Genomic DNA, 27,984 nt, shown 5'->3' with positions numbered 1-27,984 from the left:
ATGAGAACACCTTATAATAACTGTGTCAGATTCCCACTGACTCGTTTTGGTTCACATTCATAATTATAATAGTCGAGACAATGATGATGGATTGGAACATTCACTGTTGGGTTACAGTGAGAGCAGCAGCCGCCGCCTTGTCCTGCTCAGCCTAGTCCAGTGTCTCATATAAGTTACATAAGTGTCTCATCATTCTCTCCCATGATGGCCATAGACAAAAGTTAATCAATTACACAAAGAAGCACGAAACTGCCCAGTCAATCAAAAATCAGAGAATAAAAATCTGTAAAAATCTTGATGCAGCAGGTTGTGCTTCTTCTGACATATTACCTGAAAATATAACTAGTGTAAGGAGAGAAGTTTGAAAAACAGAATTTAAAATATCAATGAAACTGTTGAACCTATAATGCTATTTTATTTTTTACTTTATATGAAAGCCTAAAACAGACCTCTTCCTACAAAAACAGCTATATTAAACATAGAGCCCAGGAAAAAAGGGGGGAAAAAAGCGTAGACTAATATTTCATTGGCTTAGGCTTAGTCCCCCACTGTGCCAAAGTATCCGAGGTTAGGTCACCTCACTTATTCCCTTTGCCACGTCTGTTATAAACCATTGTGAAACTATATACAGTAGAAACGTGTCAAAAGCTGAATTTACCTCCTCCATAACACAATATGCTTCTCTCCTCCATTTCAATAATCACCGTTTGATTCGTGCCTGTGTCCTCCTCCTCCTCCTCCTCCTCCTCCTCCTCCTCCTCCTCCTCCTCCTCCTCCTCCTCCTCCTCCTCCTCCTCCCCCCAGTGCGCAGCGCGTCCCTCCCACTCCATAAAACGCGCAGTGTCGCCGTCTCCTGCGCCGCGTCCGTGGGGGAAACTTCTCCGCGGGTATCCACACTTTTTCCATCAAGTCAGCACGGCCACAGCAAGTTCACATGCGGACATCCGAGCCCCGGAACCAGCGCTTTGTTTTTGTTAACGGGGAGCAAATGTAGCTGAGCGCGATTTCCTAAACACTTTTCTAACTTCAGGCGCGTGCATGTAGCCAGCTCAGAAATATACAGAGAAAACTTTATATAGTTAAGATGCAGCCTTAAATTAAAAGTTCGGAGCTTCTTCTTTTTTTTTAAAGTGTATTTTTTCGGCTAAACATTCTCGACGAGATGGAAAGAACTCCATAAGCCGCAATGGGGAAATGGGAGCTGACTATGGTGAGTCGCACATGAGGATCTGTGGCTTTTATGAGGCGCTTGGTGTCAATTAAGTTATTGCCTAAGTATCATTTAAAACTGTTCAGGCTTTGTACTAGATTCTCTAAACAAGTCAACGAAGAGAAGTAGACAAGAGTGTTAAGAACAATTTCTGTTACGATCTGCAGTGTTGGGGAGTAACTAAATACATGTAGGATGCTGCATTTTGAGTGACTGTATTCTGGTAAAGTTATACTTTCATTTGAGAGTATTTAGAATGCAGTTACTTTCCAAATATGAAGCTCCATATTGCACAACATTGTGCAAAAAAATAAAACATGTACTATAGGTTTCCCTCTGGGGCCAGGACTCCCTGAAAAAGAGATTCTAATTTAATTTCAGTGGGACTTTCCTGGTGAAATAAAGGTCAAATAAAAATAAAAAAATAATATAATTGTTACATACAAACATGTGATACGTGTCACATGATGCTGTATCTGCTGCTCCATTTGCCAACAGAGTTAAAGAGTTCTTAATTAATGGTAAGGTAGTTTATAACAAGTGTTTCAACAATCGTAGTCTTCATTTTTGTAGTTATACACCATGTTATAATAATTATAAGCTATATAATGGCAATCACTGTGAACGTATTCTAAAAGTATTCAGAATGCAGTACTCTGATTAGACAAAGTAACGGAACATGTTACAAAATAAATTTTAAGGCAAGTATTCGGTATTCAGTAACTAGATACAATTTCAAAGTATTATGCCCAACACTGATGATATGATGCTATTTGCAAGTAGATACGTGTAAAAATCCGCTGTAAAAACATTAACTTATTGTAGGCTATGTATATTTTTGACTATTTTTGGGGGAGATGGATGAGCTTTGAAGGGCCAGTGGTCATCCATGGATCAGTAGTGACTATCATGGGTCATTTTGCACTATGTGGCTTACTGGGTATTGGGTAAAAAAAAAAAAAAAATCACTTTAATAAAACTGTGTTTTTACATACAGCCAGTGAAAAAGCAAATGGGAATACAATGATCTTACCGACACAGACAGTAAAGCCACACATATCTCAATCACATTTAAACACAGCTTGGTACAACAAGAGAAAGTGGGACACAATGAACAGAGTCTTCCCGCAGTGTTGTTGAACACTTGGACAATGGGGCTTGTGTGATTCAGACTGTCACTAGATGCTGCAAAAATGCATGGACTTGAAGCTGATGCAAGTGGCTACAGATCAAGACAAGTGTAAAAGGAGTCGCTGTGTGTCTGTGTGTAGGTGTGTGTGCGTGTGTACACTTACATTCACAGCTGATGAATGAGCACTTCGAGAGCTGTAGCAGTCACCACCAAGGTCATAAGGAGTTACCAGGGCAAAGTGACATATTTGTAATTACTTCTACAGATCTAAAAACTAATACAGTTTCCAGTGGTTTAGTGAAAGGCTTTTACTTACTGGCTCGTTTATGTATGTTTAAGTGTTCATTTTTTTTTTTTGATTTCCTTCACAGCCAAAGGATTATCCCCATTTGTCATAATTTATTTTGCCATATAATATAATGGTTAAATGTACTGTTGCCCTTTCCAAAAAATGTGACTCTAAATCCCAGAACCTCTGCAACTTGTTCCAAAGGAAACATCTGTTCAATAATTTAACTTCACTTATTGGGATTAGATTTGCGCTTCATCAAAGTGAGTGTTCATGAGCGTTAACACTTGTGGAAAAGATTGAAAGATCGAAAGGTCTAAAACCACAGGGCTGGCAGGTTTGAAATACAAGAAGACCCCATGAAGGCTGGATATTTTCAATTTGATTAGATTGTGCCTAATAGCTCTAACGTTGCAAACATACTGTGAGCAGCCTGGGTCTTTCTCCGTACTCATTTGCATGTCCCCTAAGCATGAACTTGATTTTCCATTCACTCGTCCTCTGCTGATTGTTTGTGCTATTGAATATTCCAGACACCGATGATCATGACAGTGAAGTGACATCAAACAGCTCGGCCGCTGAGCACAATAGAAAAGTGCATGAATTTCAGCTATGATTTCCATTTGTAAAATGCAGCTTGTTAGAGACTCTTTGAAGCTTCTGATGAGGCTTTTCATCTGGACAATGGCCAAAATTAATTCTTAGAAATCTATGTCTTCGTGCAAAACAAAAAGATACCGGCCGTGTGCGTCATGATACTTGGCCGTGCTATCTCTTAATGCAAACCTGTTTGTGCACACCTGAGATAAGGCTCCAGTTGAAGCCATGCTGGAAAAATATACAGTGACAGTAATTAACTGTTTTAACCTCCTCCAGAACCCAGTGCAGGAGTGGGGCGAGGAGATGGAGGACGGTGCGGTCTACGGGGTGACTCTGCGTCGAGAGCCTGTTCCCTCCTCTTCCCCGTGCACAGCCTTTGTCCAGTACCGGACCTGTAGAGTGCGTCGCCTGAAGGCTGCCACGTTAAACCAGCTGATCCACCACCTCCTGGACCCCAAAAACCAGGACCAGGACTATGGGAAGATCCTGCTGTCCACCTACCGCACCTTCACCTCCGCATCCGCCGTCATAGAGCTGCTGTTCCTCAGGTACAAGCGCACACCAGAGGACAGAGGCTGGAGAGGAGTGCAGATCGATTATGTTGATTTTGGATAGTTTTCGGTTCAGTAGTTTGACGGGGACATGCAGCAATGGTTTAATCTGCCTCTCAATGGAGTGGCTCTTGAACTGATCAGGACAACTACACCTTCACCTTACTGACCATCATCTAATACAAAAACAACTTAGATAATATATTTACTCTGAGCTTTCACCACATACAGCTCAAACTAGCAACTGCCTGTTTTGCAGCTTGAAATAGTCTCTCCTAATACAGCGTCCCTGTCAGTGCACCGTGCCCTCCAACTTTAATGTGATCATAATTACACTTCAGTGGGTGCTTGTTACCAGGCCATTGCCACAACAACCATTATCTTCTGTGTGAGTCAGACTGTGGGCACCTCACAATAACGCCAGTCAGGTCATACAAATAATAATTAAAGCCAAGCACCCATAGCTGGATCAGTGTGTTTATGTTTCTTTTTCTCATTTCTGCCTGGTTTTCACTTGGTTTCATTGCAGAGACAGTGCAGCTGCAGATCTGGACGATCCAAACCACTACAACAGGTAAGACACTGTGAAGACCTTGTGAGTTTGTAAGAAGAGAAGAATCCACACAGCCTGTTAGCTCCCAGGAAAAATGTGTACGTATTGCGTCAAATGGGACGTTTCAGGCCTTGCCCTTCATCTGACAGAAAGCTACATTTAGCAGTGTGAGTAGGTTTTTTCTGTGATCTTAACAAACATGGTTAAAGTTGCTGAAGAAGACACAGTTGCCGAAATGATACGCTTGCACGAAAATAAATCAATAAAGGAAAATGCAGTGATTTAGATCATTTGAAAGCCTGCATTTTTGGGTTAGTTTTCGATCACCACCAGCTCTATGTTCCCATTAAACATCACTGAACTCACAGTGGGTCCACGTGCCACCGGAAGTCTCGCGCTGAACATGTTTTCAAAAGAGTTAAAGTGTGATTAATCTTGTGCAGGCCTCTGTTAAACCTGCTGCAGACCTGGCTGGACGACTACAGCGATGACTTCCGGGACGCCCCTCTGCACCCCGCGCTCAGGCTTCTGCTGGACCACCTGAACATCAGCTCAGCCATGCACTCGCGCGTGCGCACACAGCCCAACTTCTGCTCTCTGGCCGGGCAGGCGGACGAGCTGCTCAGGAGGTTCCAAAGAGAAGGTGATCGGCGCTAACAATATCATCAACAGAATACTAAAATGATCAAAAATAAGATGACTTTGCAAAGTATCAGATTTCTTATAGGTTGCTACTTTTTCTGCATTCTTTAGATGCCGAGGCCAACGTGAGTCCAGCCCGACTAGAGCTGGCCCAGGCTGAGTACTGCTCCACTGATGAGGATTCCGGATGCGAAAGCTCTCTGGACCTCAGCGACGTCATGGATTTCGCAACCATCGCCATCGCCGAACAACTCACTCGACTAGACGCCGTACGTGCCATTCCACCTTTCCTCCATAAGCGCCTTAAATGAATATATTCATTTAATAATTCATTTAACTTTGATTCCCGCAGGCGTTGTTCGTCAAAGTGGTGCCGTACCAGTGTCTTGGCTGTGTGTGGTCGCAGCGAGACAAGAAGGAGAACATGTCTCCCACCATCCGGGCCACCATAGCCCAGTTCAACGCCGTCACCAACCAGGTCATGCTGTCGCTGCTCTGCCCGTTTACAGACGCCAACTCCAGCCCCTCATGCCCACGCCGACCCCCCACCACGCCCACACAGAGGGCCAGGATCATCGAGAAGTGGGTCCGAGTGGCACAGGTTGGCACAGATAGTCAATTGTACTTTTATTTACCTGTAAGCTCTATATAAGCACTGTCTGTCCATCATTTTGTTCAAGCTCACAGTAGAATATTTTTGATTGGTTAGTGGTAACATGTGCACAGCTAATAATGCAAATCCCGTTTCTTAGGAATGCCGACGCTTGAAAAACTTCTCTTCCCTCAAGGCTATCCTCTCCGCGCTCCAATCCAATGCTGTTTACAGGCTGCGAAAGTCCTGGGCTGCAGTGAACCGGTGAGTGTAGGTCATAGCGCTTTAACAGCTTTATTGTCGTGCCACATAAACTGTTTTTAATGGAGGTGCTGAACTCTGATCGTTTAGTGGCCCCCAAACAGTAGCTGTAAAGCTGGAGTGTCTGCCTCCCTTGTGACCTACTGTGTTTGGAGTCAGGTCATGGTCAGGGAAACAAGGTGAAGACCTCTCAGAAGCTATAAAGACCAGACCGTAAAGCATGTGACCAAATGTATCAGTTAAACCTGTGTTATTATCATGTAAAACCACCACCCTAACAGAGTGTTTTTTTTTCGAGCTCTGCTTTATCCAAATCTAAAATCTTCTCGAATGGAGCTTACAGCCTCTAGGCAAGGGTAGCACCTCATTTGAAAGCCAAGCAAAAACTGATTTAAGCATTTTCCTCACATTGTTGCTTTTTTTGTCACTTTTTTGTCGATTTTTTGTCACTTTTTCGTCACTTTTTCGGCGCTATTTTGTCGAGTTTTCTGTCACCTGTTTGGCTGCATTCATGTCACTTTTTTAAAGTTTTTCCAAGGCGCTAAAACTGGTGAAAGGTCAAATGCTGAATAAGTAACAACTTTATTTATTAATAATAAGGCTAAATGTATGATTAATTCCTTGGCGCGCTCCTCCTTTCTCTACGGACTGTACTTGACATATTATTTTGTTGTTTGTGTCTCCAGGGACAGCATGGCCTCATTTGAAAACCTCTGCGAAACCTTCCCCGACGAAAACTGTGTTATGAGCAAAGGCGAGCTTCTAGAAGTGGTGAGTGACTTATAAACGTGCACACTATTGACTGCCATTGTCCGAGATGCTACAAATTAACCTCCCACCAGCGAGTAGGAACTTACTTACTTGTTACAGAAAATCGGGTTGCAGTTTGCAGTGACATGCATTCAAGAGACTCCTAATAGGAAACTAAAGGCCTCAGGCACAGCGTGTTCTCTTTCATTCAGTCACCTTCAGGCGTCTGCGTCACAAGCATACTCTAGAGCCGCACTAAATCAACAATACATCTCAGCTCATATTTTTAAGTTTTCTTCACAAACTCAATCTTACAAATCACAGCGCTAACTCCCAGCCAGATTTCTTTTTTTTGCTTTTTTATCATTGTGTAACGTAGGCGTGTCCCACAAGGGCTTGTTTTTGGCTGTTCAAATACAATTACTCACTTATCCAGGTGTAGTTTAAGGCTTATCCCCGTGGTTCTCAACTGGAGCAGTTTTGGGATTCATGTTTCAATATCAAATCCAGGACAAAAAAAAAGCCGTGACCCAAATAAAGGAGTGTGTGTGTGTGTTTTTTTCCGTTTTCCATTTTAGTGGCGTAGAGTCCTCACACACGCTTCATTAGAACATGCACTGACACATCCCTTTACTTTTTAACAAGAAAACCTATAAACCGGACACTCAGGTTAATGTGTGCTGTGTTTCGCAAGTCTCTCCCCGACATGCTTTTGTAATCCGTTTTCTCCAACAACACGGGCTTCTCATAAACAAACCGTGGAGTTAATGTGCAATAGAGACGCTGTGAAGTGTGCTGACTCTGGCTCTGTGTGGCAGGAGGGAAGTCCGGCCAGCGTGGATAGCGTGTCTCCAAAGATATCCAAGAGGTGTCCGATCTCCCGGCAGATGGTGAGGCATGCTTCGGGGGTAAAATTCAACCCAGTTTGACTCACCGAGCGAGAGCTTGAGACGCTGCCAGGACACATTCATAAATACAGCTGGAATATGATCCAATGTGATGTGGCACAGTTGACGGTCTGAGTGAAAGACTGGTGCACGTCCGTTTATTAGCACTACTAAACAAAAAAAAATGTACATATTCACATCCTTCAAAGGTTACATGTCAAACTCACTACACTCTCATCAAATGTATTCCTCGGTTGCATTGTAATTGTAAGGACTGGCAATAAGTCCAAAAGTGGATCAGCAGCCGAGTCATTTATACATTATTTGCTGGTGCATCATTCTCTCATTTCCCATGCCCACAAACTAGCACATTTTATTTTTCAGCTTGCACCCGCTATTTACCCCCTGTCCTGAAAAATGCCCCCTTCTGTGTGAAGTTTCCATGTTCTCTCCATGTTTCCTTCAGTCACCCGTATCACTAAAAACATGCACACCAGCGGCCACTCTGGGACTGCCCTGTAAAGGAGCTTATAAAATGTCAAGTAGACTTTCCATGTTAAGAGGGGAAAATAAGCCATTGAGAGGAAATTAATTAAAGAGATAGTCTGTACATTTAAAGCAGTAGTCTACTAAGTAACTTGTTTACTTTAATAAATCCTTTTCGTTGTCTCTCTGGGGGTAATACAAGTGTTAATGGGATGATTGGGGGGGGTCTTTCATCTCCCCCTGGTGTCTCTGGCCCGAAAACCACAATTGCAACTTCGCTGCCTCTGGGTAGGAATCACCATTACACACTAATAGAATCACAGAAGAAGCTAACAGGCTCACGGGCAACGCTAACTGCGGGCTTGGGTCTTCCTGTGAAACGGCCTGTCAGTCCTGTGTACAGGAACGAAGAGATTCTTTCAGTTCCAATAAGGAGGAAAAGTTTGCAATTACACAGACTATCCCTTTATCTATAGCTATATTGTGCAACACATTGCTATTCTTGAAGCTGTGTTTGTGCTTCAGATATATAAAAACAAAGCATTATTGAATCCTTAATTAACTGGTTGTACACGGTCACCTATAGGCCTAGTCGATTGCTTTTGTACAGCTCTATGTTGAATGTTTGTGCTTTAACTTATTACTTGATATAGAATTAAAATGGGTTCATTATTTTTAAACCTATTATTTGTATCTTAGCAGCTGAAAACATGGTGACTGTATGTATTTATTGACTACATTTTGGTAACATGTAAATATATTGACCAAAGAAGACGACCTCGGCTTGTTGCCATGACAAATTGTGAAACACATTTGCAATACGATCTTGTGTCGTACCAAAGGGAGCTTTTAGAGAAAGCATATTGAAGAAAGAAAAAAGTGCCACATGAATGCTAAAAAGGCCACATGAGAGCTGTATTCACAAAGCGAGGGAGGAGGATCTGTGGCCCAGCAAACCTATCTTTAGCTCCACACGTCTCCAATGATCCCCGGGATTATATGGGTCGGTAATAATAGCCCCGACCACTGTCTTTTATGACTCATCTGCTCATTCTCTGGGGACAGAACATGAAGCCACCACAGTCAGGCTAATGGGGACTTGTGATTCACCCTGAACAGTACAAAACATTGTTATTTAGGACACGCTTGACACACCTGTGAGTAACATGTGCTGATGTGGCCTGTTTTGGCAGAGCACGTCCTCTGGAGTGGTGCCGTACCTGGGCACGTACCTGACAATCCTGACCATGCTGGACACGGCGCTGCCCGACACTGTGGAGGTATTACAAAGCACTATTTACGCAGAGCTGGGGGAACTTATAGGAGTTGCTAAAATTTATGAGATGATGCTTGAATCAGCAGCATTATTTTGGATCATTTTGATGTGACTCCCACATACTGTCACATACAGTACCTTTCCAGGATACACTTCACTTATTGTTGCGTAGTTACACTTAACTAATGAATTGCTCATAATTAATTAAGTGTTAACTCATTTATTATGGCTAAATAAGGTGTTACCGAAATTGTAATCAAACATAAAACATATAACTGCTTGTTAGCATTTGTATCCAGGTTTTACAATATTTTGTGCTTTGTTTGGTTTCACAGGGCGGTCTCATAAACTTTGAGAAGCGAAGACGGGTAAGAGTGTTTTTGCACATTTTAACCATTTGTTTGTACGACATGTCCAAACCGTACTCTGTGTTCTAAACTCTTATTGACTTGCATGCGACCACACGTCTGTCTCATTATAATAAGCTAACAAGCTGCGTTTGATCTTTGTGCAGGAGTTTGAGGTCCTGTCTCAGATTCGGCAGCTGCAGGCGTCTTGTTCTCTGTACAACCTCCACCAGCATCCCCAGATCACAGCGTGGATAGAGGGACGCAAGCTGCTGTCTGATCAGGAGAGGTGTGCAAACAAACGCACGTCACATAGCTCCAAGTGTGGGTTACGCAATCTGATGTTCACAAGATCAGAATTCCATACAGTTACTGACTCAGGGTGTGTTGACTCGGTTTCGCTCCTTCAAGTATGTGTCCAAGTAAGATGCTGCAAGATGATCATACGTGCACATTCTTGGCCTCGACAAAATTACATTTCTTGACCCCAAGTACGTTTACAAATTTTAATCCCTAACACAAATACGCAACTAAAATTTTGTACCCAACATCGATTGGATTGTGTCATTACACTGCTTCATATTTTATTTGTATGTTTAATTAAAGCAGCACCAATCAACTTGTTTACTTTAATACATCCTTTTCATTGTCCTTCTGGGGGTAATACAAGTGTTAATGGGATGATTGGGGGGTCTCCCCCTGGTGTCTCTGTCCAGAAAACCACAATTGCAACTTTCCCTGTTCCGACCCGGAGGCGCAATACACACTCATGCAATCACGAAGAAGAAGCTAACAAGCTAATGGGCAAAGCTAACTGCGAGCTAGCACCACTGTAGCAGTATTTACGGCCAAGTTTGAGTGAGAAAAAATGTCTCCATTGTGTTATTGGATGAACAATATCCCTCTCTCTCTTTGTATTTTCTGTCAGTGTAGTATTTACTCTCACAGACAATTACTGAGTAAAAAACTGCAAAACACCTGCAGTGGTGCTTATGGCCTCTAGGGGCATGAGTTACTTTGTTCTGCTTTAAACAAATGGAGAATACTCAGTATGTTAGGTATTTACCAGTAGTGACACAGCAGCTATGGGAGTTGTTTCACAGCTCTTTTCTCTACTTTTTTAATTGTTTTGGCTATTGTTGCCCTATGGCCGTTCTATGGCTTTCAATGTATAACATTCAATCACAAACTCCTACCTTTTACCCTCATTAAATCTGCAGGCCTGGAGTCGTGCTCACTTCATGAACAGTGCCCCTGTGTTTCTCTATTGTGTTGATAATCATGTGTGTTGTGCTGCAGCTATGAACTGTCCAGACAACTGGAGCCACCGGTGGACCTCAGTTCACCAAACGCCTGGAGCCACCGCTCCATCACAAAGAAACTCTCTTTGTAAGGATTGTTTGCCTGCTTAACACGACTTACATAATGTACAACCCCGGGGACATTTTTTTTGTTCATAGTAAAAATGTTGTTGTATTGTCAAGACAAAAACAGAACTTGGGAGGACTGCAATTCTGTTGATTTAGCAATGATTGATCAAATCGTATCTCTAACTGATCATATAATAGGGATATTCTGTAATATGTATCATGCAAAAGCATTTTATTCTTCACATTCTGGATTAAAAATGTGGAGAGTAAATGTCTGCCAACACTCTACACACTTTACACCAAAGATTGACATTGCTGCATTTTGACTCATCATGTCCACTTTTGTCTGCAGTCTCCGTACAATGAGTGACGGGTCTAAAAAGCTGCCTCCAGACCAGATCAGTGTGTCCTCCTCTGGCTCCAGTGGATCTGAAATGGAGGATCTATCCTCTCCAAACTCCATCCAGCTCCAGGTAACAGTTTCACTGGACGTGTTGTTATTGTTAGCCCTCATCTCCGCTCCACTGTGTTTCGCCTGCATCAGCACAAGAATAGTGAACTTTGAAGTGATTCTCAGAAGCACGCTGACGTCCATAAAAGTCAGCAGATTCAGTTAATGGAATCAGAAACCTTCATAATGTGTACTAAAGGTTGATCAATTAAAGCCGTTTGCTTACAAGGAGGATAGTAGACTTGCTAGTTATGTACTTTAGAAATAAATATTATGATTTACTCTAACAATAAATCTTGATATTAAAGTTTTGGCTTAACGTAACTTTGATTTCATAATGTGTTTGTGTTTCCTGCAGCCGTATCCCAGCTCGTGCAGCAGTGAATCAGACTTTTCCTGCGATATGCCTTCTCACACACCACTGCCCTCCTGCTCCTCCTCAGACACCCAGTTGGACTCCCTATGTTCCCCTGCCTCAGAATGTGGAGGGGCGCGTCCTAAAACTCCTTTGGGATCACACAAGCGCTCTGTGTCCATGACGTCGTTGCCCGTCTACAATCGCCAAGTGGCCGACTCCTGCATCATAAGGATCAGTGTGGACTTGGGCCACAACAATGGGAACATGTACAAAAGTATACTGGTAAGAATGCCACAGTTAAAGTTAAAGCCTTAAGGTGTTCTTTGTTGCCCCCTGTGGGGCATTTGTCCATTTCAACTTGTCAGGAGCAGTGGCCGACCACAGAGCAAATCCATCTCCAGATCTTGAGCCAGGTTCATTGTCAGAAGAACAGAGCAGGAGGAATAGTCTATTGTAGTGTTTGCATTATTTTAGAATATACTGCAAGCAGAAATCTAGGCCCAGGGCACCATCTACTGGAAGGGGCACCAAATTGCATGTTTTCAGTTCAACTATATTGTATCATAGTACAGTATTTGTTTGCATACTTTATTGTCCCCGTAGGGAAATTTGTCCTCTGCATTTAACCCATCCTTCGATGCCGCTGGGGCAACCAATAAGAAGCAGTGGTCGACGGCAATGCCGCGCCCGGGAATCCATCTCCATGATGTGGAGCCAGGCTGATGGTCAGAATCACCTGGCTGGAGGATTCACCTATTGCACATGTTTTTAGTGGTAGGGGAAACCGGAGGAAACCTACGCAGACTCGGGGAGAACATACAAACTCCACACAGAAAGGCCCCATCCTGGTGGGAATCGAACCCGGGACCTTCTAGCTGTGAAGCAGAGGCGCTAACCGCTGCGCTACCGTGCAGTTATATTAGAACAAGGGAGGGTATCAATCAAATCCCAGTTCTGCCAAAGACACCAAAGTGGCTGGAGCCAGCTCTGTTCTGATACAATGTTTAGAGATGAAATTCAGTGTATAGAAGTACTAATTGCAGGATAGTGCGGGTCTTGACTCCATCTAGTGTTCACTTTAGATACCTGCACCTTATTAAAAAAACAACAAAAACAGTTGATATTTATCATAATAATAACTTGATTTTTTTGCAGTTGACCAGCCAAGACAAGACTGCCCAAGTGATTGGAAGAGCACTGGAGAAACATCATCTTGAGCACATGAACTGCGCTGATTTCACGTTAACACAGGTTATCTCCTCGGAAAGAGGTTAGCATCTATTCACTATGTTCATTGATACAAGCCAAATACATGTGTAAAACCATAACTAAGTCATGTTTCTCTGCTGTATTCCCAGAGCTGCACATACCGGACAAAGCTAATGTCTTCTATGCAATGTCCACAACTGCCAACTTTGATTTTGTTCTACGTAAATATGAACAAGATCAGAAGAAACCGCTAAGTGCAACTCGGAGCCTGGGAAGATGTACAAAGTAGCAACTCAGACAGATTACACATACTAAATGCAGAAGCACTTTATAATACTTTTGATTGAAAAACTAAGAGTTTGCACTCAAGACTGTGGTTTTGATCCAAGATGGACGCCCCAAAATATTGAAGGCAGCACGTGCTGCCTTCACTGACCTCCTTCTTGCAGAAGATGGAAACCTGAGAAGCCATTTCAACATTGCCGGTGGCTAACTGAGTTAAAAAGAGAAGTGGGTCAGAGGAGGATATATATCCTTGAACTTGAAGTGAAAGGTGCCAATGTAACGTGAGAAACTATGAAAATGCCTTCAACAGCAATCACTGGCTTAATGAAAAAAAACATCTCTTTCTCTTTAACTTTTACAATGAATTCTGTGGGATGCATTTATTATAGTGATTATGTCATTTGGACGACAGGAGCTGATCACTATTTTTAAAGGAATCTTCAAACAGAAAACACACAAATGTTGAAAAAAATAAATGCATATTTATTTGATTAAATAATGTTTATGTCACCAATTTTAATTGAATATTAATTATTATTATTATTATTTAAAAAACACCTTTGTTCATTTTTCTGACAGAGTATGATAATAATAATAAATTATACTTGTATTGCGCTTTACAAGCCTACATTACCAAGTTTTTCAAAGTGCCACACTGTCGTCATTATTCATTGTAGCCACAGCTGCCCTGGCATAGACTGATGGAAGTGAGGCAACCAATTTGTGCCATTGGCCCCTCCGACCACCACTAACCACTCACCACATTCACCCAGGGTTCCTGGTGTTACCAAACAGTCTCCCATCCAAGCACCGACCAGGCCCTTCCTGCTTAGCTTCCAAGATCTGACGGGATAGATCTGACGGCAGAGCGAAGACTTTGACATTCTACCAGTTTCTGTTTGATAAAAATATTTGAGAAATCTCACGAACCATGAACCAGGTACACATGATCATTTTAAAGGCATTTGTTACAATGCTGCGTGTGTAAAATATAAAAAAAATAGAACAGTTGTATACTATTTTTGTGTGAATTGTTAATACCTACATTTTAAATGATTGCTGCACAGATATACTGTCTGCATTGTTATTTTCACACACAGCACAAGATAAAACATTGCAGTTTTCTCTTGCGTTGCACACTACTGTCATACTTGTTGCATACCTGTTGACTTGCACCAACAGGAGGGATGGCATTCCACTCTACATGACGAAAACAGATGGGGGCAAAACAAAGCTGTGTTTATTATTTGTGACACTTATTTGTACACTATGTTGTGAAGCCTCGTACACTTTAATCCCCGTGTTTGCCGCTTAGAAGGAGTGCTACTGTAATGTAAATGGATGTAAATATGTACAATGTTCTGATACAGATTTAATATAAAGCTTACTTTTGAAATTTCTTTACAATGGCGTTTAATTGTTCTGCTGCTAACTTATCAGATCAGTCATTTCACAAGTGTTGTGATGTAAAAAGTCCAGTTCGTCCGTAAGATTGTTTTATTGCCCGGTGTAATATCTAATCGTCTTAAGGAAATAGCTAATGTATGTTAAATTACAGTAGTTAGATTTAACATGTAAATTGTTTTAACACTTTTCAACTCTTGTCTTCGGCCACATGATGGCTGGCCCTTTGTTCACCATGATACTGTGTAAATACAATGTACAAAGATAGGAAAAATAAAAAAACAACAACAAGTACAAATCAATATCCAGACGACCTGTTATTGACCACCACATCTTAGCCGGGAGAAACTTTCTGTTTGGTTTGTTTTTTGACACTCCCTGGCTAAAATGTTTACATCTAGCCACGAGAGGTCACTAGATAGCTGCAGTTCAGTTTTTTCCAGACTGTAATCCTGTGCATGAGGCAGCAATGGCAGAATGACCACAGTGAGGCGTTATAGTATCAACTTTGTGCGTCATTCACCACCATTCAGACCGTGTGCGGACCCACCTCTAATCCAACACAAATGTTTTATGAATTCAAGCACTCGATCAGTTGATTTATCTGTGTATTTCAAACTAAAAACAAAATAATATATATATAATTAAACATAACTAATAGAAGATGCACACGCTTATTCTTCACCCCGTCCGAGAAGTACTTTTTTCCCCCTGTCCCCAAGAAGATTAAATCCAAATCAAAAAATGTCCTGCCACAGACATGTAGGCCATTCTCTGCTCTGTGCACTTGGCTGCAGCAGACGCTCACTCAGCAGAAGGCTTTGATTCACTCCGTGTGTAGCCTGTGTGTGTGAGAGAAAGAGAGAGACAGAGAAAGTGCACGTGCCGAGCGTGCACCAGTCAGCACTTCTGGAGGAGAAACAGGACACTGCTCTTCATGGCCTCCTCCCATGCATTATGGATACTACAGCCTTGTCCGTTCCAGAGAGGGAATATAGAGCAGCAGAGAAACGGACGCACGCTCTTTACCCAGTTGGAACCATAGGGACGGGGCCTTAAAGGTTTTCGATTGTGCCTGTGGTCCAAATTACGCTGTGACGTGTATTTGTCCATAGAACTGAACCGATCCCAGACCTGTCATAGCAGATCTTTGTGTGACAGATATTTCAAGGTCAATGATGCGTATGTTAGTAACAGATTTTACTTGTGTAGCTACATTCACCACCTCCAGGACAGCATTTAGACACACTAGTTTGATGTGGCTCTGGTGATGACTTACCGATCCACACACACACCTCCTCCAGCTGTTCTGAGGGGACCCGGAGGCGACACCAGGCCAGCTCAGAGAGATAGCTCCTCCAGCGTGTCCTGGGTCTTCCACAAGGCTTCCTCCCAATCGAACATGCCTGTAACACTTCCCAAGAGAGCCACTTCAGCTGGCTCCTGATGGAACAGGGACTATACTCCGAGCTCCTCCGGGGTAACTCGGCTCCTCACCCTATCTCGAAGGGTGCGCCCAGACACCCTGGAGGAAACTCATTGCTTGGATCCGCGATCTTGTCCTTTCAGTCATTACCCAGATGTCATGACCATAGGTGAGGGTAGGAACATAGATCAGTAAATCGAAAGCTTTGCCCCCCGGCTTAGCTCCCTCTTCACATCAAGTCCTAGGTCACAAAATGGCCACAGCTGCCTTGGGGTAGACTGACAGTGATGAAGTCTGCCGACCCTCTGACCACCACTTACACTCCACATACAAACATTAAAAAAAGTGGGTGTTCTACCAAAGCACACAACATAAGCCGCAGGAAAGGAGGACATGCTGATGCAAAGACAAATGTGCAGTTTAAATCCTTTTGACCTTGACAATGGAACACAGAAATAATCCAAATAGATATGACTATTCTTGATTATGAATTGCTTTTGTGGTGCTCTTTTATTGAATGCAGAATAGTCAACATGTATTCTGTGTTGATGTGAAGACAAAATCAACAATACTATGTTTACAAGATACTAAAACACACGCTCTCAAAGCATACAATTTACTGAAAAAAACAAGTCACTCCCAGCTTTGGTTTGCCACCAGCAGTTACACAACATCTGCTTGTTGAGTTTTTCCCCCGGCTCCAGGCCCCTGTGAATGTGTGGAAACAGTCCCCCTGCTAACAGTGTGAATTCTTCTGGTAAACCTTGAGTGGCAGCTGGCCCCTCAGCACCTGAGCACGGCAGCAAAGCTGCTCTATATACCAACAAGCATGTGCGGGTCATGACCCTATCTCGCAATCACTGTTACATGCTAATAACCTCAACAAAGAGCAATGTCCATGTGCTGGGGCCTGTACACTGTGAATGAACAACAGCCAGCTTCTCTATTTCTCCACAGAGGAAGTTTGGGGCCGTGACCCGTGACCTGCACACTGAAGAACAGAATTTGACACTCCCATAGAAGCTAACAAGGGAGTATGATTGACAGGTAGGTCTGTCTGCACTCAAATGGCCTCCATGGGGACCTGAGGTGCTAAAGAGCCAATAGATTGTGTCCACTAACATTATGTTGCATATATAGTCAAAATTGTCCTGCACATTTTTCATCACTGGTCCTATTTCGTCACTGAACCTTTTCTCAAACAGTATATCACGGCTCCAATACTTACATACTATACTTACTACTATACTTACAATATCACTGTTGAAGAAGCAGGTCACAATTATGCAGCGATGATGTGCCATTTTAATATTTCGGAGGAAAACAGGCCAGTTTTCAGTAACAGAATGCCACAATGCTGATGTTTGGGCATCTCTGAAATGACTGCACCAACCCACATGAAATAAAAAGTGGCAAAAGATTTAAGCGTCAGCACAAACAAACTAAGGTTGAATACGTCCATATTCACTACAGACTGCATTACTAAAGATCGCTTGCATTATTCAGCCACTAGATATGATGGTTGTCTGTAGAAAGAATTATAAATCGCAAGGTTAATATGGCATTTGTTGATACACTTCCAGGTTTAAAATTGCAAACTTCAACATATTATCTGTTGTGAATTAGCCATTTTAAAGGCCACTTCTTGCTGAAATTATGACATAAAGTAGAAGATTTCTGGGGATTTCTACAGATATGAAACTTGTTTTGATGGAGATTGATTCTATTCCATTTTGTACTTTCCGTCACGTATGTTGGAAGCTGCTCAAATAAGTTGTGTTTTCGGGGCTATGCAGGCACATATTTTTTCCAATTGGCTGTGGTAGATGAATGTCTAATCTATCGCTTAATTTCCCAAATATACCTCCCTGAACAAGACAGTGCCATTCCTGTGGGAGTCACATAGACTTAAAATGCTATGTCAAAACCAAAATGTCTCACAATAAGCAGCTGATAAAAAGTCAGTGCTGTCAAGGGGAAACATTGCCTGATATAAATTCTGTTAAAATGACAAGCCTTTTTTAATAATGCATCCACATTTTCTGGGCCCCTTCCGGTTGGGGTCCTAGGCAGTTGCTCTGTTTATCCACCCCATTCCAGCGTTAATATTAGTTTTACTGTCACACCGTGCTCTTCTTTGAGAATTTCAAGGAAGAAAGTGCTATCTGCACACTCTGTTCCGCCATGTGCTGGTGACATTGTGGAGCTTTGTGTGACCCACTTCTTTGAGTTCCCCTTGTCTGTGCTCGCCCAAATATATTCCTATCTCCACTGCTTGAACGAGGTCAGTCCCGGCGTGTGTTTTCTCCGGATAAACGCTTGTTAGGAGTTTCGTTTATCTTGTGTGTGCGGCAGAGAAGTGCAGCTTTCCTGTCTATTCTTAGATACGAGGCTGTTGTGTGCATCTCTCTGGCGTTTTGTATATGAATGAGTGAGTCACCTGCTGACGTGTGGGGCTGGCTGCACACGCCTGCCTGCAGCACATGGCTCGGAGACAACACACTCCCAGCCTTCACGTGCACTCCTTCTCTCTTCCTCCCCTTCCCCCCCCCTCCTTTTACCGAGAACCCACCCATTTCCACAGCTCTGCCTGTTGCTTCATGGACAATGCCCTCCATTATTCTTGCTTTATTTAAGCCATAACCCAGCTTCCCCAGAGGCACAAGTCGAACAGGCCAAATTATGGTTTTCTGTTCATATTTCAAAGAACATCTTTGTTATTTTAAGGTCAGACCACACTTTGAGTGTGGAGCAAAGAGAAAATCTATACTTTGTAGTTAATTGCAAACATATGTCAACCATTGATGCATGATGTCATGAGATATTGTTTGTTGAAGTTGCCCAAAGACCTCATGGCCTTTGCCCTTTTCTGGTGAGCTTTTTTAGAAAAGGAGCTGGGATTCTAAGAAGTGCACTGTACATGTTATGAAAGATGATACATGTTGCAGTTTACTGGCAAAATAACTTGTTCAGGTCGTATATCTGCATGTTTGATTACGTTTGTTTTCACAATTTACACAAAAAAGGCAATTTGTATTTATTTATTTATTTATTTGATTGGGACCATGCGTATTATTGAACAAACATGGAATACATTGTAGTCAAAGGCTAATTTCCATCCGTAGTCCCCCAGGCTTGGGTCACACAGGGGTCACAAAACAATGCAGAATAAAATCGACAGTAAGTACATCGTTATCAATGAATTATCAAAAGTCCGATATGCATTAATCACATTAGACTTACAAATTCATTCAGCTTCACAAACACTCATCCATATTCACTTATCTTAATGTACATTACAATACAATTCAACTTTATTACGGACTCGAGGTCCAAAGAGACGACATTACAGAATAAAGACATTTACAATAAAATACAACATACCCCCCAATGTGTGCAGCTAACCATTTTTTCAACCGCACTTTAAACAAGCTATATGTTGGGCATATGTGTGTGTTAGAGGAAGACAGTTCCACAGTTTCCCACCTCGGACAGACAGGACCGTCTGACCGAAGGTGGTCCGCCTGTGGTGTAGCATCAAGTCTCCTCTGGTGGAGGCTCGTGTGGTCCTCTGTGAATTATCTTTACATTTGATAAAGTCCTTCAGTGGTGGACGAGCGAGCGAGTGTAGAACCTTGTATATCAGACAGGCCATTTTTCAAATTGATCATGTTTTGAAAATAGTCTAGAGACTTTCTATGGTTTTAAGCGTTGTGGGGCAAGCAAGAGACCAGGTAGTCAAGCAATAGTCAAAATGAGAAATAATCATTGAATAAAAATATGTTTTAGCAGGACTCAGGGTTAAATTATTTTGAATATGCTGGAAATGTGTCATATTAAATTTGACGTCCTGTGCCACTTTTGTTTTACATGACTTTTGAAGCAAAGCAATGACTACATGGCGTGTGCAGTTATAACCCAGGTGTTGGGGATGTTTGTAATGAGAGGAAATGTGGCCAAAGCAGGTCCACGCTCTGAAGCAAGTGAGCAGAATTATTATGCATGCGTGTCACACAAAACGGGAAAGGAAAAACATTAAACTCAAAGTCCCAAATTGTTAAAAGCTTATCAAAGGGATGCAGCACTCTTGAAATTTTAATTTGTTTAGTTTAGTTTATTGAAAGGACAGAGTGCAGCTACAATAAAAAGATGGCTGCACCAGATATAGCACTATGCTAATTTCCATCTGTAGTCCTACACAATTAAAATTACATAACAATATTAAGAATGACGTATTACAGGCAATTTACAACTACAGGTGCAATGTACAAATACAAAGTGCAAGTTACAAGGTGCAATATTGGCCAGTTAAAAAAAAGTGCAGAATTATAAAGTGTAACAGTTTTTTCAAGTCCATACAACACATACACAAGATAAGGGGATCATCTGATGGCCAAATACCCGTCTGGTGCTTTTTGTGTGGGCAGGACTGGTGGTCTAGAAGCCAGTCTTTGAGCCTGTGAGAAGGTGTGAAAATCTGTGTTGTTCTTTAGATTATCTGGGAGCCCATTCCGTTCTTTGATAGCTTTATAGGAAAAGGCTGATTGAGAGAAGAAAGGCTTTCTTTTAGGAACATTGCAGTCACCCCTGGATCCAGACCTTAACGCTCTGCTTGTTAGTCAGATGACAAGAAAAGTAACGTAAAGTAACGGTCAAAGTCTGAAGAATAATCAAGCATAAAGCCATCATGAATTGTAGTAGTAATGTAGTAGTGCTGTCATTATTCAGCAGCTGTAACTGACCTGAAGTGTCCAGAAGTACAAGGTGTCCAGTGCTCAGAGACATCGCCAATGTGAGAAAAGCCAACCAAACTGATCAAGACACATAAGCGCAAATGTTTAGACTTGATCTAAACATTTGAATGATCTAAAGATAAAGTTTTCGAAAGTTTTATGTTTTTGGCATCAAGTCCAAGCCATGTCCCGAGTCCTTTGCTTTGAATCTTTCCGCATCACATGAATGCAGTCATTCTGGGATCTTATTTTTCCACCTGTTGTTTTGACTGCCTTGGTAGTTCTTTTGTTTAAATGGTGAGTCGGTAACACAGGAGGGATTGTTCATCTGAGGACAGTTACATGAACTGTGTTTCCTGAACTTGTTTTAAACTTCTGTAGAAGCATCATGTCTTCTTGAGGCATTGGCTCAAATCTAATTCCATGTCACGACTCGCACCTCTGGTAATTTGCTTTCCGGATGTGCTTTGTTCTACATACTGTGTTAAACCCCAACAGTTTGGCATAGACTCACCTGAAACTGATTTTCAAATACAGGTTAAGATTAAAAAGTCAGGTCGTCAATATAAAGTAATTTGTGTAGAACGGAAACACTTTTATGTGTCTTTATTTATTAATTATTTATAACAAGCATCATCCCGAATAGTCAATGATTATCTACATTTCTGTTTTTCCACCACCCCCTGATTACAGAGCTTCAGTTATCTGGCTCTCTTTATACTTTGAACCACATAGATTGTTTAAGTTCTTGCATCACCTGCACCACTTGCTGAAAGTCTATTACTCCATATATTATTGGCTTACATTTGCACATTATGCTTGCACAGTTTCAGGGCACGTCCATCTTTCAATACCACCCTCCCCGTCAGCTTGTTTACATTCAGCCATTTGCTTGGCTTTTGATACTTGCTTTTATGGCACGCCTTTTACATAACCGCTTGGCTGTGGAGTAAAGGTGTTACTGTAACACGTTGCTCTGCCACTGCATGTGAGCGCGCAGTCACATGGGACGCTCTAACCCGGACCTGCCCCCCCCCCCCCCACCTTCACCCCCCTCCAGGTGTTTGGATTAGGGGCAGTGTAAGGGGGAGGTCCTTATGGTAAGCTGACACCTCGCTTGACTGTCACTCACTTCTCACGGTGCGCTTCCTGGACAGTATCTGAAGTTGATCAACTAAGCTTGAGTTGCTTCTAAACAAAGATATTTTTCTCCGTCTTAAGTTATCAGAAGCTATCAGGTGGTTCTAGGATTTAACATGTACAAGCTTTATACATGTAAAGTTTTATTATATTTATCATTTATAATATTTGCTAGGACAGATATGATCAGATTTATTGACTAATGGGACCCCCACCATTGCACACATAAGAACACATTTATATTTTGGCGGCGTAAATGAGGAGCGATGGCACCGGGAATTAAGCTCAAACCTACAAGCTTATTACAATTCAAGCAATTTTCATGGATGTTCTTTACTCTCCCTATTTGCCAGAGAGTTTTCCAGTATAATACAGAATATATATCGCACAGCTCATAATGGGCCGGCCGCATTACGTTATAGTTGGATGAAGTTATCATGTGGTTTTAAAGTGAGCCAATCTTTCCCAACCTCCCATCACCTGCCTGATCTTTACTGCCCCATTTCCACCGCAGCAGTAAAACCATTACCCACCTCAACCTTCCCGTCTCCTTTTCATCTTTACCATGACTAAAGTCTTTGGGAGGAGATTTCCCATTTTCCCTGACAAATCTATTGTAGCGCTGATATCTTTACCTGAGTGTATTATTTATTTATCTATCACATTGCACTTGTTTGTCTTTCTGAGACTCTAATACGTGAAGTTATTGCCAATTTCCCAACTTCCTGCTCTACATCTTTATCAAGAAACTGTTCCTGAACACAATCATGTTGTTGACACATGGTCTCTCAGTTCATGGTTTTGCAACAGGAAAGGCTGTGTTGATCAGTCCACCTCATTTCTTCAACATAACCGTGACCAACCTGCCTTTGTAAGTCACCTAACTAACACAAAATACAATGTTAATAATATCAATTCTAAAATACAACACTTTCCCATTGCACTACATAGCAAATTGTCCAAAAGGTTTTTTGTAGACTAAGTCAGTTTCACTTATTAAACTAACTATGTTTTGTCTTGTCTTTTGTCATTTAGATTAAATTCTTAGTGTATGTGGTTTCTTATTGTATAATGTCTAAGATCTTTGGAAAACATGTGACATGTGATTTAAATGTTCATAATGACCGAAGAAAATAAATCAACTAACTAACTAACTAACTAACTAACTAACTAACTAACTAACTAACTAACTAACTAACTAACTAACTAACTAACTAACTAACTAACTAACTAACTAACTAACTAACTAACTAACTAACTAACCAACTAACTAACTAACTAACTAACTAACTAACTAACAATGGAATACTCCAGACGACTGGGAGCTTATACAAACATTACATGACAAAGTTATGTGGTTATGGTTCTGCAATCAAACTATTTGGCACAATTCTTCGCAGCGGCAGCAGCATCTAACCCGATGCTAGACAGATGGATGGCCCCGCTGACACTAATCTACTGCATGAGGTAATGGAGTTATATGGTGTTTGTGCGCTCCAACCCGCCACTCCTGACTTACTGACTGACCTACTTTACCCAGGGCTCACGTGGCACAGGAACACACAGTCTTTTGAGTGCGTTCCTTTCCCAGGCTCGGTGTGTGTAAGCTGTTCTTAGTGTACACACAGAGGGTTGAGTCGATAGAGTGCAGGTCATTCATCATAAAGCCACAGCTAATGCAGTCTGTGTTTAATCAAAGCCTGCACCATATGAGAAAGGAGGTGATGTACAGTTCGTGTAATCAATGCCATTAAATGGTTCGACAGTGGTTCGACGTATGGAAAAAATGTGTTGTGCAGATATAATGGGCCGTAAATCACCAGTGATATCCATGCAACTGCAGTTATGAACGTGAACATTCAGAGCAAAAGGAAAACTCTATTGTTTTATTGTTATGTGATAGTCTATCCATCCATTTTCTTCTGCTTTTTCCGGGGCCGGGTTATGTGATAGGTCAAGAACAAATGTTTATGAGTTGCTGTGCACAGAATGTTGCAGAGCAGCATACTGCTAAACTGTTTTCTATGGGGAGTTACACAGAACCTAAATACTTCATCGGAGGAGACCCCTGTGAGATAAATATAGCGGTTTTAGCCTCAAAGCTGAAGGCCAATGTTAAATTAATGCACATTTTTACAATAGAAATAGACATGAATGACTGACGCATTAAAACATGTTTAATGACACTGGGATTTAACATTATCTCTGTGAATTCTGAAGGCCATTATTGTTGTTTTAACCAATCAGAGAAACGCATGGTCCGTCCAATATGGCAGCCCACCTAACAAAACTAACAAAAACGATATGGTACAGGGCCTTTAAAGCAATGCTGAGCAGAGGAGAAAGGTGCATAGAGTCTTTCGTTATAAGAGTTCCTCACGACAATAGGTCTCAGTTTTTTCGGGACTCTGTGTGACATCTGTGTTAGTGGAATTTGCATGTTCTCAATATGTTTGGATGTGCTCCATCAACCATTACTACTGAATAAGCAGATAAGTTCAATACCTGCGTGGTGCTCTCCATATGAAGACTTTGGACCATGACTATGAAATATAAGGTTAAAGAGATCAACTCCCATGATAGGTCACATTTAGAGGACTTCGTGAACCATAAACAGTGTGAGAAATGTCAAAATCCTCTCTCTCTCTTTTGGATTTGTGTGCCTTTTGTATTTTCAAGTTATGCAAACATAATTAGAGCAACAACTTCAACTTAGGTTAAAACCCGACTAATATATGAATCCCAGTAGTTCAGGTTGAACACAGCAGACCAGTGGAATGTGCACCTTGAGGACTGTCACGCTCTTTGACCCAAACTGGATTGAACTGGATGAGAAACTGTGCTTTGTTCTGGGGGAGTATCTGTTACACTGTGGGGGCGGGCCTTGTCTGTGATTGACATTTACCCGAGACAAGAAGACTATAGGTGTGAGTGATGTGTGTCATGGAGTGCACTTGTCTCCAAATGCTGTTATGTGCAAATAATTGGCCAGCAAGTTAGTGCTCGAATTTCTTACATTTTTGACGTCTTTTTCCCTGAGGTAAAGATTGTATGTTGCATAACTGACCTGGTTGTTGCATGCATCTCTCTTCATGAATTACTTATGAGTGTGCATGTTGTAAATACATTTTTGATAAGAGCAAACAAACACAGTTACTCATATTTTCAATTCACATGTAAATGATACACGCATAAACTCCTGATAAAAACACAATTATTCAACAGTTCAATACTGAATATGATCTCAATTGGGGCCAATAGAGGAAGGGAAGAGTTCAGCTTCCTCGCAGCCTGATGGATAAGCGGTCTTTAAGTAAGTTGGACCTGTCTCAAATATTTTACCCCTCCTCCTTTATGACAGGACTAAAGATGGGTGCTTGGTAGATTCCCCTGTCCGCTCTGCCACAGGAAAGCTCTCCAGATCATTGTTGTTGAACGAAAACACAACAGTCAGAGCAGAGCTTACAAGAGTGCACAATGGCCTCTGCAAGTAAAGGCATGCTGCTTGGATGGATTAACCACTGTTGGGTTATCACCTCTGTTTACTCACCTCCATTTTGCTTGTAGTTGTAAAGAGTATACCATATCCATAACAATACGAGTACTGTATTTGGGAAATTGAGACAGTTCTTCATTTCAATCATTTGAACCCACATGAAAATGACTCTAAAAGCAGATTTTGCACAAGAGTAGAGGGGATTTAACCTCCTCCATAAGAATTTTGTGATGGTGGCCAAATTACAGCATAATATGTGCAGCAGATCCAGGTTGACTCAGACGTGGATGATTTCACTGGGCTGCAATGCTGTGGCTGTGAAGTGTCTTTCACAGCAGAATGTGACATAGTGAACCCCATCAGCTGCTGCAGGGCCCCTCCGCACACACATCTCACTGGCAACGCTTATATCTTACCTATTTCCGCGTGCGAAAATGCACAGCAATTCAAAGGTTGGCCGCTACATTGGACTTACATCATCCCTCACATAACCAAGATGTTTTTGCATTGTACCTCATTATTAAAATCTTAAAAATAAGCTTAATACAAGAACCTCCCCTACACTAAGAAAGATGAAAAGCAAAATATAATAAAGTAAGATATCTCAAATCAAATGTTTAGTTTCTCACACTCACAAATCTTGTTCAAACTAAGGCTTATTGGTTTGGTCCAAATGAGATTGAGAAATATAAAACTATCCCCAGGACTGAAGGCCAGCGTCACACATCTAGCATTTGCGTCACATTCGTTGAATCCCCTGCTCATGCCTAATTAATTGCATTATATCCAATTGACCGTGCACAATTGTTGGCCACTTGATCTTCAATACTTTTTCGAAAAAGCGATTTCCAAAAGCATGGACTGTACCCCAGGCAGAATTTTGTTCCGATTAAGCCGTTGAAAGGAACAAATACAGTAAAAAGAAGAAAAAAAATACTGGTCATTTTACATGTGATTGCGTGACAATGCAATGCACATCAGAGAAAGGTCAACTTTTTTTTGTTTACACTACACAGAAATCTGATAGATGGTAAGAGTAACTCCTTGAGACATTCCTTGAGTCAAAGTCAGCCGTGCCACGTGACTGCAGTTTGGTCTGACCCCACCGGCGGCTGGATATGGTCCGGATTCCTGGAAGCCAAGAGCTTTCCCCTGAGGCACAGTTGGGAAAGATCAAGGCACACACCTCCAAACAGCCTAAATGTGTTTAAGTCTTTAGCAGTGTACGGACTGAAGCTATATGTTGAAGTCTACTGGGGCACTGCGGGTGATGTTTGGCCCTTTAAAGGCTCTGTATTCTGAATTCAGGGCGGGGACTTAAAATGACTTGACCTACATAAAACCTACACATGGCAGAATGACTATTTTTGGAGTTGGATTTAAGTGTCACATTGATGAAAAGACAAGACTTTACCATGTTCATTGTAATATAAATATGTCAGCCACTTTATTCATGATAACTGTTGCCCAAGAATGTAACTATTCTGAAGTTCATGGCCGTGCGGTTTACAACACTCGTACTGTAAGTAGGTCAGGGAAACGAATGGGTGCCAATCAAATATTTCCTCAGACTCACTTGAGCAGGATGCTACACGGCTTTGCTTTTGTTCTTTGTTGAATCTCCACCCACTTCCTGTCCGCCCTCCTATGAGCAGCTGGACACGCACCTGTGACTTTCTTTACACAAGGTCACCGTTGGAGGCTGGAGCGCTTCCAAAGTCAACACGCTGGCCAACTGCCACTCTGGCCTTATTAGCGGCACACATAGCAAAACTTCTGCCTCGAACCTTTCGCTTTAAAACATGCAGCTGTTGTATAACATTTCATTTACCGGTTGGTTGTGTGTATGACGTTGCCCCACATGTGACTGCTGACCTAACTTTCAGCCAAGCGCAGATGAGAAACCGAACAAAACACAAGCGCAGATGAGAAACTGAACAAAACACAAGCGCAGATGAGAAACTGAACAAAACACAAGCGCAGATGAGAAACTGAACAAAACACAAGCGCAGATGAGAAACTGAACAAAACACAAGCGCAGATGAGAAACTGAACAAAACACAAGCGCAGATGAGAAACTGAACAAAACACAAGCGCAGATGAGAAACTGAACAAAACACAAGCGCAGATGAGAAACTGAACAAAACACAAGCGCAGATGAGAAACTGAACGAAACACAAGCGCAGATGAGAAACTGAACGAAACACAAGCACAGATGAGAAACTGAACAAAACACAAGCGCACATGAGAAACTGAACAAAACACAAGCGCAGATGAGAAACTGAACGAAACACAAGCACAGATGAGAAACTGAACAAAACACAAGCGCACATGAGAAACTGAACAAAACACAAGCGCACATGAGAAACTGAACAAAACACAAGCACAGATGAGAAACTGAACAAAACACAAGCGCAGATGAGAAACTGAACGAAACACAAGCGCAGATGAGAAACTGAACAAAACACAAGCGCAGATGAGAAACTGAACAAAACACAAGCGCGCATGAGAAACTGAACAAAACAGAGCTGAAGCA

General features: G+C 41.9%; 1 protein-coding gene across 1 annotated transcript; it reads left to right on the top strand.

Moving 5' to 3' along the window:
- The first annotated feature begins 847 nt into the window (after nt 1–847).
- Nucleotides 848–13,955, top strand: LOC306968510 (ral guanine nucleotide dissociation stimulator-like 1). Its single transcript, XM_079563893.1, has 17 exons — nt 848–1,210; nt 3,508–3,779; nt 4,312–4,356; nt 4,779–4,978; nt 5,089–5,246; nt 5,330–5,578; nt 5,730–5,833; nt 6,517–6,601; nt 7,399–7,470; nt 9,147–9,233; nt 9,565–9,597; nt 9,744–9,865; nt 10,876–10,965; nt 11,299–11,419; nt 11,756–12,037; nt 12,911–13,025; nt 13,114–13,955. Exons 1-17 carry the CDS (start codon nt 1,187–1,189, stop codon nt 13,251–13,253), a joined length of 2,199 nt encoding a protein of 732 aa, XP_079420019.1. The 5' UTR covers nt 848–1,186; the 3' UTR covers nt 13,254–13,955.
- Nucleotides 13,956–27,984: the final 14,029 nt, after the last annotated feature.

The sequence above is a fragment of the Gobius niger genome (genome assembly GCF_951799975.1).
Source record: "Gobius niger genome assembly, chromosome: 10".
Taxonomy (NCBI): domain Eukaryota; kingdom Metazoa; phylum Chordata; class Actinopteri; order Gobiiformes; family Gobiidae; genus Gobius; species Gobius niger.
Note: the sequence above shows the minus strand (reverse complement) of the source record. Positions and strands in the feature narration are given on the sequence as shown.

What these genes read in the sequence shown, in the direction of transcription:
- LOC306968510 (XM_079563893.1), top strand. Translation starts at nt 1,187, where the DNA reads ATGGGGAAATGGGAGCTGACTATG. An exon ending in GTCCGATCTCCCGGCAGATG is followed by an intron (nt 7,471 to 9,146) that starts GTGAGGCATGCT and finishes CTGTTTTGGCAG; the next exon opens with AGCACGTCCTCTGGAGTGGT. An exon ending in ATCACAAAGAAACTCTCTTT is followed by an intron (nt 10,966 to 11,298) that starts GTAAGGATTGTT and finishes TTTTGTCTGCAG; the next exon opens with TCTCCGTACAATGAGTGACG.